Here is a 15,635-nt window from a genome sequence, read left to right on the forward strand (position 1 = left end):
AATTGCAGTTAAGGAGAGGAACTTCCTAAATTAAAAAAAGAAGAAAAGGAAAAAAAAAAGAAAAAAGCAAGTCCAAAGTCACTAGTAAAGAGAATTGAGTGATAATATTGTGTTGATTTTTGTGAATGAGGTTGGGTTTACCTTTTCAAAATGTGAAGGTGAGTATTGGTAGATTGCAGCAAGCCAGGGTTTCTTGATCCAAACAAAACACTTTCCCCCCAAGCTGATGCTTCAGTAATTGTTGAGATATTAACTTTAGGTGTCCAATTCAGAAATGTTGCAATTTGATTGGCAGTATCTAAAACGGCTGAAAAAATACAAACAGTTGGCGTGAATATTAGTATGATACCGCTAATAATAAGGCATTTGGCCCCAGATTTTTCTTTGCTTGGGGGAACTAATGCTTTCTAGCTGTGCTAGGAAGGCTATATAGACTTATTCAGTAAAGAGGAGCTAGACTCTTTCCCAAATGTCCAAAAGTCTAAATCCTGTGTTCAAAAATGGTTTTATTTGTTATTGCAGCTATCTTGTCTGAGAAGCAGTTTTCAGCATACCTGGTCATTATGTACTAAAGACTACACATAAATGTTTTCAAATAATTTGTTTTTCTCCAGAGTGGATTTTTTTTAGTAGTATTAAAGTTGCTTTGCTATTGAGAAATTAGTACTTGATTAGCTGGATATTAAAAATATTTGTGTGTAGTATCTTTCTCATGTAAAATGGAAGAAAGGGGTCTTTGATGCTCGGTTTAAGATTGAGCATGGACCTACAGAAGCTGGTTTTGTTTCTTTCTGCAGGAGGTTAGAGACTACATGAGATTCAAATGTGTCCTTGTTGAATCTGAAGGCATCAGGGTAGTTGGAAGCGTGAGGCATTTCAAATCTGGCGAGAAGAAAGGCTCATGCCAAAGCAAAACAAAAGAAAAACAACAAGATTACAAAAAGACATTGGGTGTTTTACTTTGAGCCCTTCATCTTGAAAAAACTTTGGCAGGGTACTTTTTTCTTCCTTTATTAGCGTAAGTGATTTTGAGTTTGTGTACCCATTTTAGCCTTGTTTCATCTCTTTCCCCTGTTGCCCTGTCACATTCTTGGTAGTTCCTTACCACATTCTCTTTTAGGAAAAGGCTGTGTGCACCTTTTAAAACAAGCATTTAAAATGTATTTGGGTTTTATGTTATTAAAAGTAGTTGTCTGGTGTTTTGACTTTGTCTTATGAAAAGAATCATGAACTGCAAGTGAAATCGTGTTAACTTAAACTAATGGGTAATGATTTTTTAAAGAAGAAATAAGAAAGGGATATTAGAATCAGTGTCTTTTTTGGTTTTCAGTTTAATTTTACACTTCTTCAGCATTGTGTGTTTGAAATAAGGCTAAAAAGTAAAAGGAGTCTAACCAGAGATCTTTCAAGTCCTGAGAAGTGTCACTGGGGCCCCTGCAAACCTCTGGTGCTAGGTTAAAAAGTTAGGTGGTGTGATTTTTCTGCCCAGTTTTTCTCCAGCCTTGGCACCTCTTTGTCACTATTTAGGTGAGTGAGAATATGGGTAAAAGACAAAACCTGCATGTGAAGATAGTGGGAAAAGCATACTCCTGTCTATGAATGAATGACTCCACCAAGCCTAGTGCCTGGCAAACCCAGAGACAGCTCTCTACTTTCCTCTGCTCACCATCGACCCAGGTCCTGTTTCCATAGTGGATCCCAGAACCATTGTTTCCTTTCTGCCTTGATTTAGTTTTCACTCTGCTTCCCTCCTGGTTTATCTTGTAGCCTCTGGATTGGTCTCTTCGCTTCCAGGTCTGATCTTTGTCCATGCCATCCTCTCAATTACCAGTGGAGCATCTTTGTAAAATATCAACCAGATCATTCACTCCCCTACTTAAAATCCATCTGTGATTTCGGATAGCAGTGAAGTTAACATTGGATGTTTCGCTAACATTAGTTCCTTCGTGCTCTAGCCGCTTTTCCAGCCTGGTCTCTGCTGTTGCCCCACTGTTTTTCTGTTCTGTCCAGCCCTCACCATTTGAATAGCAACACAGGTACTTGCATTTCTTTGAAGGCATCATGTTGTTTTATGTATCTATGGCCTTACCTATGTTTCTGTTGCCTGAAGAGCTGTGTTCTTGTTCTCAGTGCTATGTAGCCTTGAAAATTTAGGCCGGGCGCAGTGGCTCAAGCCTGTAATCCCAGCACTTTGGGAGGCCGAGGCGGGTGGATCACGAGGTCAAGAGATCGAGACCATCCTGGTCAACATGGTGAAACCCCGTCTCTACTAAAACTACAAAAAATTAGCTGGGCATGGTGGTACGTGCCTGTAATCCCAGCTACTCAGGAGGCTGAGGCAGGAGAATTGCCTGAACCCAGGAGGCGGAGGTTGCGGTGAGCCGAGATCGCGCCATGGCACTCCAGCCTGGGTAACAAGAGCGAAACTCCGTCTCAAAAAAAAAAAAAAATAAAATAAAATAAATAAATAAAATAAAATTCAGTCCAAGTTGCTCTTCTTAAAGTAGAATTTCCCTGCCCCAAATAGATGCCCCTCTGAGTACTTATCCCTCTTGCTGTAGTCGTTGACTTACTCCTCTCTCTCTCTCCCTGTGCCTGTCAGCCCTTCTCGTGAAATGACATATGCAGAAAAGTAAGTTTCAAATGGCAAACTTGGGTAAATGGGCAAAACCACTCAAGGCCAGGGAAAAGAGACTTGCAGTGTCCAGTCACCCTAAGCTGTGCCTGGTCACCTTGAGGGCTGAAAGGATCAATATCCTAAAACACTTGAACCTGCTTTTGACCCACCAGTTGGGAAGCTGCAGCAGGTCGCAAACTTCTTGGGACAGGAATTTAGACGTTGTATCTCCAGGGACTTAATCAACTGACTGTTAACCACATAGGTGTTCAAGAAATGTTTGCTTACTGAAGTTGTGCCAAGGCAGCCATAGTAATTCATTGTGAAGAAGTTAAATGACTTTAAGGTAGGAATATGTTAGTAAATAATTACAAACTACTCTTTATATTAAATAAATTTCATGTTAAAGATAAAAGGAATAATAATGGAAGAAAGAAACTTGGGTAGATCTTTCTGATTGGAAGAGGAGAAACTTTTGTTGCAAAGTGTACAAGTGAGAGAGTGTGTGTGTAGTGTGTGTGTATTTAACCTCCCCTAAGGCTAATTTCTTCCCATTCAGCATCCTCCTTCAAGGAATTTCACTGTAGATAGTGGTAATAAATTCACGATTGGCATGTTCTCCTTGATAACAGTACATCTGTGATATTTCTCTTTGGTCTTCAAGGACCGTGATAGACCTGTAGAACAATCAAGCAAAACCACAGAAAGCGTAAATTTCAACAGTGCGACTTTGTTTAATGCAGAGATCATTCTTTCTGTCTGAGAAGATTTTATAGACAAAGGAAAGAACAAATAGATGACAGGTTCCTTTTTTTTTCTTCTGTAAAATAATTTAATAGCTTTCAGAGAATAGAGTGGTTAGAAAATAAACATTGCAGAAAAAGTAAAAGGAACACATTCTCATCCGTGACCACGGGAGCTCTTTGGACTGGTTGGTGCCCAGCCAGGTCCCTGTCTGGGATGCCTGTCACAATCCTGCTAAGCCGAGGCCGATGTGGTGTTCTGGGGATACTCAGCCCTTAGCCACCCCATCGATTGCTTTTGTTTTTGTTTGTGTTTTGTTTGTTTGTTTACCTTTAGTTGACAGTAATAAAAAAAATGAGACAGCAGACCAGCAGACGAGTGCGGGACAGACGGCTGCACAGTCTGGCAATGCTGCCTTCCTTCATTAGAGCCTGCTTGCCATTTTATAACACTGTGCGATTTATTTCCCCTAAATCTGTTTTCGTCTTATGGGATTTGAAGTTAGAATGCATATCTAGAGCCCAGAAAGCACAAAATAATGATCCCGCCCTTTGGTTTTTGAAAACCAGGAAGGCTTTCTGCTTCTTGTTAACTCTTTGTAGCCTGAAGGTAACTTTTTCTCTGGTCTTAAAAAGTATAAACATAAATCAGGAATTACGATTTGAACATACTTGTAGGGGAGGAGTGCTTTCACACATGGTTTATTTTAAACAGATACTCCCTGATTTTCTTTTTAGGTGTGGGACTTCTAAATATGTCACTAAACCTAGAAGACTAGTTGTGTGTACACACATGAACTTTAAATACAACATCATTAGACAGTTAATTACAGTTAGCACAAGATGGTTGTTAACCTGAGGTGCATCATTTGCAGTGATTCGGGGAGATTTTGGTATGAAATGCATTCATCTGAATTATTTGTTTACTTATTTAGCATAGAATTCCTAAATACGTGACGCTGGGTTATAATGCTTTTTTTTTGTTTTCAGACAATATCCTTGAAAGAACTCGGGCAGCTTTCTAAAGTCTCAAAAACCCTCTATTTTTACTAGTTCACTAGCAGGGTAGTGTTGGGACCACTTTTTCCTTAATTTTTTATTTTATTTTTTAACACTTTTAGGCATTAAGATCCTGAAGGTCATGGTCATCATAGTGAAGCTAAGATTTGTTTTTTTATTTTATTTGTTTATTTTTTAGGCAGTATGTATTTTTTAGTTGGTAGTTTTCTTGAACTCACTGGGCACTGTGTGGGTTGACTTAAGGTTGAGTAATTTATGCCGTAGCTGTTTAATTTGGTGAAAAGCTGGCTATGATCAGAGAACAAACTGTTAGGAAGTGGTCCAGTTGTAAGTTTGCGTGTGTATATAAGTGGAGTATTTTGGGTTCATTCATCTCTTGCCAGTCTTAGTTGTTAAGTAATCTTCTTGCATTCATATTTACATCATCCTCAGAATCTTGCGTTTCTGCCACTCTCATAAAAACTGACTCTGGTTTTTAAGGTAGAGCTTCATGCTTGGAATCAACCAGAAAAAGCCTCATTTATATCTCCTGCAAGAGGAACAGAGGGCCTGCACTGTGTAGTTTCTGCCAGAAGTTTTTATAGTAATACTTTGTATCTAGGCTCTGGCTCTTACCATTAAATGTGCTTTTTATAGAGTACCAAGTTATAAATGTAGTGCAGCTACGGCATATTAATCTTACTGCAGAGATTTAATGAGGCAGTTGTTTTGCGATGGACACTATTGGGAGCAGAGAGCGACAGAGTTTTACTTTACCACTGAGCTGCAGAAATATTCCTTGCCTGGTAATAATTATAACCACATGATCTCTTAGTTTTTCTTTCTTTTGCAAGTGCTTTTCCATGCAAAAGTGGCTTGGAAGGAGGTCCATTTTGAGGCAGCGAAATGGATTGGAAATTGGGCTGTTTTCTCAGTAGTTTGACATTTTAGCTTTGATCAGGCATGGGATCCTTGTTGCACAGAGAGAAATATGTAAGATGAGTTTCAAGAATACAGATAGTCTTTGCCAGTCCACTGAGATGGCTTTTAGATATTCATTACTTTTACTTGACTTTTATATAGGTTATAAAAAGTAAATGTGGTGAAACCTCATTTTTACATGGACAGAATAGAATTTCTGCTGGTTGGCCTTAAACTGATCCCACACTTGAAATTAATTGAAGTCCATGGGTTTATTGCCTCCAACACTTTTAAGCCAGTGCAATTTTTCATTTTCCCCATAGTTGTAATTTTATTAAACCAAGTTATAGCAATAACAATTTTTATGAAGAGGAGGATGAGACAAAGAAAAGAACCACCTGCCAGAGAACATAATCAGGGAAAAGAATGCCTCTTTTAAATTCCTGTTTGTAAGTAATGTTAACAAAATTGGAACCAGAAAGCTGCCACTTACTTTTGTAATAATAGTTGTGCCTGTGTTCCAAAATTCAGCATTTTATCCAGTTAGAATGGTATAAATCCAGTGTCCCATAGCAACCTTTTCAAAGGATGAGGTAGAAAGTTGGTTGAGGAGGTGAGATCATTTGTGTTGAATGCAGCATATTTGGGCAGCATCATTTAGGGCAGGGGGAAAGAGAATAGTGCCTGCAGCTATGACACAGTTTGTGGTTGCAGTGTGGAGAGTATAGGGATATTTGAAAAGATCACCCTTTGCCCTGGGTTTATAGCACAACAATGGAGTTGGAAGAACAATGATCCTTCCTGCAGTGGTGCTGGGGGCAGGGCAGTACTTAGAGGCATGAACCTTGTATTTATAACCCCTTAGGTTGAAGTCAGAGGTTTGAATGGCTAGCAGAGTAATACAATTATTTTTTATGATTGAATCTCAAAGGACTTTATAAAAACTACATCACTAAGGCCATGTGCAATTATTGAAGTGTAGCCACCTGTGGGAAAGAAATGGTTGACAGTGTAAGCTTTTTAGAATCTTCCTACATCAACTGGCATTAGGGATGCAAGCCCCAGCACAAATAAACACATCTTTTGAATGGGCAAAAAAGAATTCTTCGTGAAAGTGGAGGTTGGAAAAATCTTACAAGGAGAGAGACTGAGATTCCAGTACTCATTACACCAAGGCGTCATAGGCTATAATCGAACCCGCCTCCCAGAGGGTCCCTCTTAAGTGTTGACCTAAAAACAAATTCGCCAGTTGGCTGGAGCATGCATCCTAAAGTTGCAGCAGAAGTGAATAAGCTTGACTGGCTTCTGTCCCTGAAGGGTTCTATCTGCAAATGCAGAAGTGGAAGCAAAAACATTTTTTATTAGTCTTAAAATGACCCTCATTTTAATAACTAGCCACAGTCATGGAAGCATGGACGGGGGTCATTCTTCAGCTTTTAAGAGCGAAAGCATCATGCATTCTTCTAGGTTTGTATTTTTGATACTGGATTCATGGAAAGTGTCCATATTCTTGAATAATAAGGAAAGTGAGTTTTTATCATTTTTCTCTGTATAGTACTTAAAGTATTCACAGAGTCTCCTTATTTAAAAACAAACAGGTCTGCAAACTGGATGTGTGGCATTTAAATACTCATATTAAAATTCAGACCTAACATCGACATTTCCCTGAGTGCTATCAGTTTTTTTGAGAAACTGGAAACTTATGCTAAACAACCAAGAGTATTCATGAGTGCATGCTGCTTTCCAATAAGTGTTTTAACGGTGTTGGGGTCAGTTTGCCATAGTTGGGACAGTTATTTATTTTCCTGAATTGCTGTCTAGTTTGGCAGTATTTCACCACTTGTTTTTAGTTTGTTGAAGATCTTTGAATCATTGCCATTTGTTGTATCTGAAGCCCCAGATGAAATATTTGAGAGAAGCAAACCTGAATGTGATGGGTCCTATAGTTTCAGCTTTGGAAACTGTAGGCATGCAAGTGCTTTTTACTTTGGAGGTAACTGGTCTGTTTCTGTTTACAGAAAAAATACCAGTAAAGGACTTTTTAAGGTACTCTCGATTTTTTTCTCCTTCCCCTTCTCACCATCACTAAATAGTATTTACTAAGCACTCACCTGGATACAAAACTGTACTGGGCAAAGTGAAAGACAAATGCAAAAGCTCTGTGATTACTCCCCCCAGGAATGAGCAGTCTAAATCCTGGTATACTGAAATGGGCACTGTGTAGAATGTTGAGATAATAATTTTCCAGATGGCAAATCAACCCAAATTACCAATTTGCCAATTTACCAATTGTGTGTTCTTTTTTGGGGAAAAAAAATTTACTTAAACAGTGTGTTCTTTTTGAAAAAACCCCAACAAACAAAACTATATGCCCTTTGAGATGGGAATTTTGCTTTTTTTAAAAACCCAAGAGCTTATCAGATACATTGTGATATATGTTGATTTTGGCATATGTGAATCATTGGAAGGGTGAAATATAGTTATGTTTATTGCAGACGTGAAGAAAGGCTTTAGAACAACTGCCAGACAAAAAAGGGAGTATAAGTGACTTGTAGAAGAAGCATTCATAGAAACGTGCTATGTGCAAGATAGCAGAAAGCACTCTCAGAGTGGTGCGGTGGTATTTATGGACTTTTCTGAGAAATAATTGGTTAATTTTGATTCTGTGGATTCTTGATTGGAACATTTAATGAAATATTAAAAATATTAAATAGCTGGGCATGGCAGTATGTGCCTGTGGTCCCAACTACTTGGGAGGCTGAGGCAGGAGGATTGCTCGAGACCAGGAGTTGGAGGCTGCAGTGAGCTATGATAGTGCCTATGAATAGCCACTGCACTACTGCTTGGGCAACCTAGTGAGACCCATCTCTAAAAAGCAAAATTTAAAAAATTAAATATATTTATACTTAAATTGCCATATTTATTGTAGCCATTAACAGTAATATTTCAGTCATGTAAAATGTGGCTACAGAAAATGCATTACGTATTTCTTAGGTATCTTGATACAGTTCTTTTGTAACCATTTCATTGACTAGTCAAGGCCTTACAGAAAATAGAAATCTCTAGTTTCATTTTACTATATTTTGAGATCTAGTTTATGACTTTGGAGGACTTTTTGTTACTGGAAATCAGTGACCCATAAATTCAGTCACTGATTGTGTTACCCTATTATCTTAATTTCCCGCAAAGAGATACTCTCCTGCCCCATCCCCACACAGTTCCTTTCTCCCTCCCTCTTTGGGAGGAAATGAGTCAAAGGACAGTAACTAATCAAAAAGCATTTATTGAGCTATAAGTGAAAGCATTCCCCGTGCTTGCTCCCTAATCCCGCAGCCCCACCTCTCCCTGCTGTTTGTGTATCATTTTTAGGGTTAAATGAAACTATTTTTAGTTTTCACAACAATTAGCTTTACAACATTGATAATGCCAACCCAAGTTGTTGACTTTATTATTTATAATTGTTTTTTGTATATCTTATTTCACTTCTTTGGATAATTTTGAAAACAGGAGACATAAATTTACACTTGAGTTTGCGTTTGTCAGAATGTTTTGCTATGTGATAGAGCTTGTTTTGCTATCACTGTCTAACAAAGAATGGAGTAGCTGTGTGTTTTGACCAGTTTATAAGTAAAGGTCAATTTTGTGCCTATGGTAATTAGCTTAGCTTATTCTAGACTTTTGGCTAATTCGGGTAATTCCTCTTGAAAGAGTATATTTAGCAGAAAAAAGAGTTCATTCTTCAGCACAGTGGGTTTTCTTCCTTTTGCATTGGAGGCTTAAATTTTAAAAGTGATTTATCTTTCTCTTTTAAGCAAAAACTAAAAGGCTGTGAAAAATGGCAAAGTCAGTCTTAAGAGTGGGCAAGTGATTTGATGGGAGAGATAGGAAAAGGGCTACATGGTGGGGAAAAGGAAGAAGTCCTTTGATAATCACTAACTGAATAATTTTAGGAGAGACTCACTTTTGATTTTCCTGTAATAAAATCTGCATTGAAGCCCTCCTGTTGTAACTTCAAGGAAAACGGTGTTTCTGTTTTTGGTAGCAAGAAGATTAAAAGTTACTTTAAAAGAACCTGTCTTTAAACCCCATACTTACAGTGTTGATTTTCTTTCAGACCCCAACTGTAAACTTGAAGACAAGACTGAAGATGGAGAGGCACTAGATTGTAAGAAGAGGCCGGAAGACGGGGAGGAGTTGGAAGACGAAGCTGTGCACAGCTGCGACAGCTGCCTCCAGGTGTTTGAATCGCTGAGCGATATCACAGAACACAAGATTAATCAATGTCAACTGACAGGTAAACAATACTTACCACTTTTTTGTCTTCTTGTACTGTTCTATTTCTGATTTTTTCAGTTTGTTCCTTTATGTGTTTTTCTCCTCTAATTATTTTATTCTTATACCTAGCTAAGTCTAGAGGCGCTTTTGAGTGAATTCTGAGATGGTTGTTTGGGGTAACCTCAGTGTCACAACCCTCTTAGATTTTGAAATGCACCTAGATGTTAATAGCTAATGGGTGTATTTTGTAACCTCAGTGTCACAGCCCTCTTAGATTTTGAAAGGCACCTAGGTGTTAATGGCTAGGGTGTATTTTCTTTTTTAATTTCTTTTTTACATGATGCCATGTAGGAGCAGAACATGAATATTGGATGACTAATATAATATTTTTAAAATCCTTTGAATATCTTTTCAAAGACAGCATGGGAAATTAACATATGTTAGCTTAGACATTATTTCCTGAAGGAAACCTTTCCTGATTTCCCTCTGTCTGAGTTAGCCACATTTTTTGTGTTCCCATAAAGTCCAGTACTTACTCTTGGGCACCACAGTTCTCACTGGGTATGTTCACTTTTCCATCTCACTCATTAGACTGAAAACTGATTAATGACTGAAACTGTGTCTTATTTATTCTCAAATTATCTGAGCCTAACACAATACCTGGCCCATAGCAGGTATTGTGGCTCATTATGGCTGGCAAGCTATTCTGCTGTGCAGTTCCTTGGAAGAGTCAGATTTAAAGTAACATATTGCATAGCATGTTCGATGTAATGACTAAGTAAAGCTGAGACTCAGCTTACCAAATATTTACTCCCTTTAAATATATCCTACAGGAATGCATTATAGGAGCCTGCGTAGGGCATTTTAGATAGATGTCTGTAAGATACACATCATTTACTCCTATTTGAAGCTGACACCACTCCTATGTGTGTGTATGCGTGCGTCTCTCTCTGCCTCTTATTTTCCCAGCACAAATCTTTCTTCAGTTAAGGAAGTATAGGAAATGTGTTTATTGGACAAGTGGTTCTCTGACTGTTTTCCACTGCGTATTCATATTTTTATAAGATTTTAAAGTGTGTTCTATTTTAACAAGGTTTTCTGAATAGATTATTGTGGAATGTTGGATTAAATCCGTTAAATAGGATTCTTTATTGAAAGTGCATTGTGGCTCTTCTCTTTAGAAAGGGATTATAGTGAGCAAGTTTATCAGGCTCCAGAATCATCTTTCTTTTGGAAAACCCATAAACATTTTCTGGAACAGAAGTTTGAGAATCCATGTTGCTTATATAAATATTGGCCATACACATATATTTTACAGTTTATATATGCTTTTAGGGAGCAACTTTTATTTTCATACAATTCCAAACTTATAGAAAAAAATTAGAAAAGTAATACAAGGAACCTGCATATCATTTACCTGATTAACCAGTTGCTTACATTTTTTGTCATTTACTTTATTCTGTTTCTCTCTCACCTTTAGCAGTTTCTTTCTAAATCATTTGAGAGAAAGTGGGAGACATCACACCTCTATAAATATATCCTGTGTATTTCTGAAGAACAGATCTCTTCTCTTACATATCTATGGTATACTTACCGAAACTGAGAAAGTTAATCTTTTGGCCGGGTGCAGTGGCTCACACCTATAATCCCAGCACTTTGGGAGGCTGAGGCAGGTGGATCACCTGAGGTCAGGAGTTCGAGACCAGCCTGACCAATGTGGTGAAACCTCATCTCTACTCAAAATACAAAATTAGCTGAATGTGGTGGTACATGCCTATAATCCCAGCTACTTGGGAGTCTGAGGCAGGATAATTGCTTGAACCTGGGAGGCGGAGGTTACAGTGAGCTGAGATTGCACCATTGCACTCCAGCCTGGGCAACGAGAGAAATTCTGTCTCAGAGAAAAAACGAAGAAAGTTAACTGTTAACACAAATAGTACTATCTAATTCACAATCCATATTTAAATTTCAACAGTTGTCTTAATAATGTCCTTGGTAGCTATTTTTTCTCCTCCTCCAGGATTCAGGATCATGCATAACATTTAATTGTCATCTCTTTTACCTCTTAACCTGGAATGTTATCTTACCCTTTCTTTGTCTTTCCTGACCATGGCATGTTTGAAGAGAAGCTGACTGTTAGTTTACAGAATGCTCATCCATTTGGGTTTGTTTGATGTCTCCCAAGGATTAAATTCAGGTTTCATAGGCTCCTGTAGTATTCAGGCTCCTATAGTAGGAGCAATAAAGAAGTGATATTGCACCCTCTCAGTGCATCAGATCAGGAAGTACATGATGTTAGTTGGTTACAGTGGTGATGATGTTAACATTGAATATTTGTTTAAGGTGGTATCTGCTAACAGTTTTCATTATAAAGTTACCATTTCTCTTTGTATATGGTTAGTAATTTGTGGGAGGATAACTTTGATCATACTATATAAATATCCACATTTTCATAAAATGTTTACCAACTGTTTCTTTTTTTTTCTGAGATAAGAGTCTTGCTCTGTTGCCCAGGCTGGACTGCATTGGCCCGATCTCGGCTCACTGCAAACTCCACCGACCTGGGTTCAAGTGATTCTCTCGCCTTAGCCTCTCGAGTAGCAGGGACTACAGGTCCGCACCACCACGCCCAGCTAATTTTTTGTACTTTTTAGTAGAGACAGGGTTTCACCATGTTGGCAAGGCTGGTCTCAAACTCCTGGCCTCAAGTGATTCTCCCACCTCAGCCTCCAAAAGTGTTGGGATTACAGGCATGAACCACCACGCCCAGCTCACTATTTTTATGTCTATTGCAAGTTCATACTTTGTCTGTTTGTTAACCTATTGTAATATTCTTTCTTATTTATTTGTATATTCATGTTACTGTCATCTTTTAGGTTTTGATTTTATTCAGTGGGTCATAATTCATTACTCTCATTGTATTGATACCCAGATTGCTATAGATTTAGCCAATGGGAGTCCCTTCAAACAGGATCCTGAATGTGTTTAATATACCTTCGTCATTATTTGAGAACTTTAGTTTCTGTTGCAAATAGATGCTCCAAAATTATCGTGGTCTTTTGTTGTCCTAGTCCTTCAATCAGCCAGTGTGTTTTTTCTTTTTTCTTTCTTTCTTTTTTTTTTTTTTAAAGGAGTCCTGGTTCTTAATGAGGACAAGGGTATTTAGAAACCAAGATATGGATACTATGTATGCTTAATACTATAGGTATACCATTACTTAAAGACCTCTCAGTAGACAGAAGTAGGAAATATACATGCATACTTTTTTTTTTTTTTCCCCCTTGAGACGGAGTCTGTCACCCAGGCTGGAGTGCAGTGGCATGATCCCGGCTCACTGCAACCTTCACCTACTGAGTTCAGGCAATTCTCTGCCTCAGCCTTTCGAGTAGCTGGGATTACAGGCGCCCACCACCACGCCCGGCTAATTTTTGTATTTTTAGTAGAGACAGGGTTTCACCATCTTGGCCAGGCTGGTCTTGAACTCCTAACCTCATGATCCACCCTCCTGGGCCTCCCAAATTGCTGGGATTACAGTGTGAGCCACCATGCCCAGCCCATGCATACTTAATACACATATAATATAGTTCATAAAAAAATTCACACATATGCAAGTATATACACATATGTGTACGTTTCTTTATTCAGTAAAAACCATATGTTCATTTTGATACCTCTCATTCAATTCAGTACCTCAGATACATCCTAGTCTTTTTCCTTTCTGTATTTGTTACTGCCTTCCTTAACAGAGAGGAACCTGGCTTCCATTATTCTTATTAATATGTTCACTCAGTTTCTTGAGGCTGGGATATACAGTAAGTAGTTTCAAAATTGCTTACTTATATCACCATGATAGGCAAACTGAGTTTAATATTTGTTTATGATTATTAATGCTGTACTTTTTAGTGCACCATTTACATACGGTGAAATTCATAAATTATAAGTATACAGTTTGGTGAATTTTGACAAAGTCAATACACACATGTGACATACCCTTCTTAAGATATCATTTCTTTCATCCTGGAAAGTTCCCTCACACTTCATCAGATGAATAATGCTCCACTAGAAGTCATCAGTTTTTGAGTCGTTTTAACCATAGATTGATTTTGCCTATTCTAGAACTTCTTATAAATGAAATTATATGGCATGCACCCTTTTTTTGTGTGTCCAGCTTCTTTTGTTCGGTATAATGTCTATGAGATCCATTCATATTGTTGTGTAAGTAGTGTGTTTCTTTGTATTGCTATGTAGTATTCCATTATATGAATATATCATAATTTGTTTTCCATTCTCTTGTCAAAGGATACTTTATTTTTAGTTTTTGAATATCATGAATAAAGTTTTAGTTAACCTTCTCTATGGATCCTTTTGTGGACATATGTTTTATTTCTATCATTAGGAGCAGAATTGCTGGGTCATTGGGTGAAGGGCATGAGATAGGAGATGTTTAGTCGTTATTAGAAACGTCCAAACTCTTTTTCAAAGTGATTGTACCATTTACACTCCTACCAGCAATAGATGAGAGTTCTGGTTGTACATGGTTGCTAACACTTGTATTGTCTGTCTTTAATTTTGACATTCTGTTGGTTACTTATTGGTATTTTTTGTGGATTTTCTGGTTCATGTCTATTTAATTGACTTCATTTAAGTTGTATTTTTCCCAGAACATACCATTTTTGGAAAGTCCCATTAAATGCAGATAATTAGTAAGATACCATTTTCAGTAGAATAACTGGTGCTTTAAACAAAGCTTTGCCTATGTAGAATCAGCACTAATATCAGTATAAAGACATGGGAACTTCAGCATACTCACTGGACTGACATGGCAGTGTACTTTAATCTAGCAAGAAATCCTCTCTTTTGGTAAAAGTTATTTAAAACTTTTAAAAAAACTTTTAATAATTTTAAAAGTTATTTTAAAATTCATATAATTTAGAAAACAAACTTCAAGTTCTACTTAGTGAGTGGTTAATTTTTCCTGCCCTATAGTTATTCTAATGTTCAGCTCTATGAAATTGAATCAAAGCAAAAGGCATTATTCCTGTCTCATACAACTTTAATAATATCTATGCAGCATATGCTGAATTTTCCACGTGTGGTATGATGAAGATAATATTTATGAGTTAAATTTTTTAAAAAACTGATAAAATATTTGGTTTCTTTTAGTCTGAAGCTTTCTGAAAGCAGGGAATCTATTCTGTGCTCATGTACTACAGCAGGTTAGTCAGAGGTAGAATAGTAGAGGCTGGGCATGATGGCTCACATCTGTAATACCAACACTTTGGGAGGCCAAGGTGGGCAAATCACCTGAGGTCAGGAGTTTGAGACGAGCCTGGCCAAAATGGTGAAACCCTGTCTCTACTAAAGAAAAAAAGTTAGCCAGGCATAGTGGCACACTTCTGTAGACACAGCTGAGGGACTGAAGGAGGCTGAGGCAGGAGAATGGCTTGAACCTAGGAGGCGGAAGTTGCAGTGAGCTGAGATCGTGCCATTGCACTCCAGCTTGGGCGACAGGAGCCAAACTCTGTCCAACACCCACCTCCCCGCAAAAGGAGAGGCTTACTTGCCACTTGTTGATGTACATGTCCAGAAAGAGTATCTAATAGCTGGTGTTTTCCTGTTTATTGTTGTTCAGGATGATTTCTTTGGGATGGTGGTAGATTTGGGAGGCAAAGTCAAAGTGGAGGCCAAGGGGGAGGCAAAAACAAAAAACAAAAAACACAAGGGAGAAATGAAATCAGGAATCATTCATGTTTGTTGAAGGTGTTAAAGTTGAAGCTTGAGTTGGCTGAACCCTCCAGTCTGATCTGGAAAAGATTAAAGACACTTGGAAGCATTTTAATTAAAAAAGTAATGTTATGCGTTGCCTTCTTGCTTGGTTAAAGCCTTTTAGTGTAATTTGGGAAGTCTGACAGTTCCAGTGTTTGCTTCCCACTGCTTGAATTCACTCTTGGTGCTGCTTCTCTCTGCCCTTCTCCCCGCCCCTTCCACATCCCCCCTACTGACAAAGTGCTGGATTTCGCAAAGGAAGGTATTTCTATGTATACCTTTTTTTTTTTTTTTTTTTTTTTTTTTGTTTTTTT

General features: G+C 38.0%; 1 protein-coding gene across 3 annotated transcripts in view; it reads left to right on the forward strand.

Annotated features, from left to right (window-relative positions):
- ZNF521 (zinc finger protein 521) overlaps nucleotides 1–15,635 on the forward strand; it is a 294,208-nt gene that overhangs the window by 20,940 nt on the left and 257,633 nt on the right. For all 3 annotated transcript variants that reach the window (XM_017498379.2, XM_017498367.1, XM_017498370.1), the window contains one exon: nucleotides 9,395–9,574. Coding sequence is in view for 2 of the 3 variants with exons in the window: in XM_017498367.1 (XP_017353856.1) it covers nucleotides 9,395–9,574 (180 nt within the window). In the remaining variant the exon portion in view is untranslated. The remainder of the gene's footprint in view (nucleotides 1–9,394; nucleotides 9,575–15,635) is intronic.

The sequence above is a fragment of the Cebus imitator genome, unplaced genomic scaffold (assembly GCF_001604975.1).
Source record: "Cebus imitator isolate Cc_AM_T3 unplaced genomic scaffold, Cebus_imitator-1.0 Scaffold12, whole genome shotgun sequence".
Classification (NCBI taxonomy): Eukaryota; Metazoa; Chordata; class Mammalia; order Primates; family Cebidae; genus Cebus; species Cebus imitator.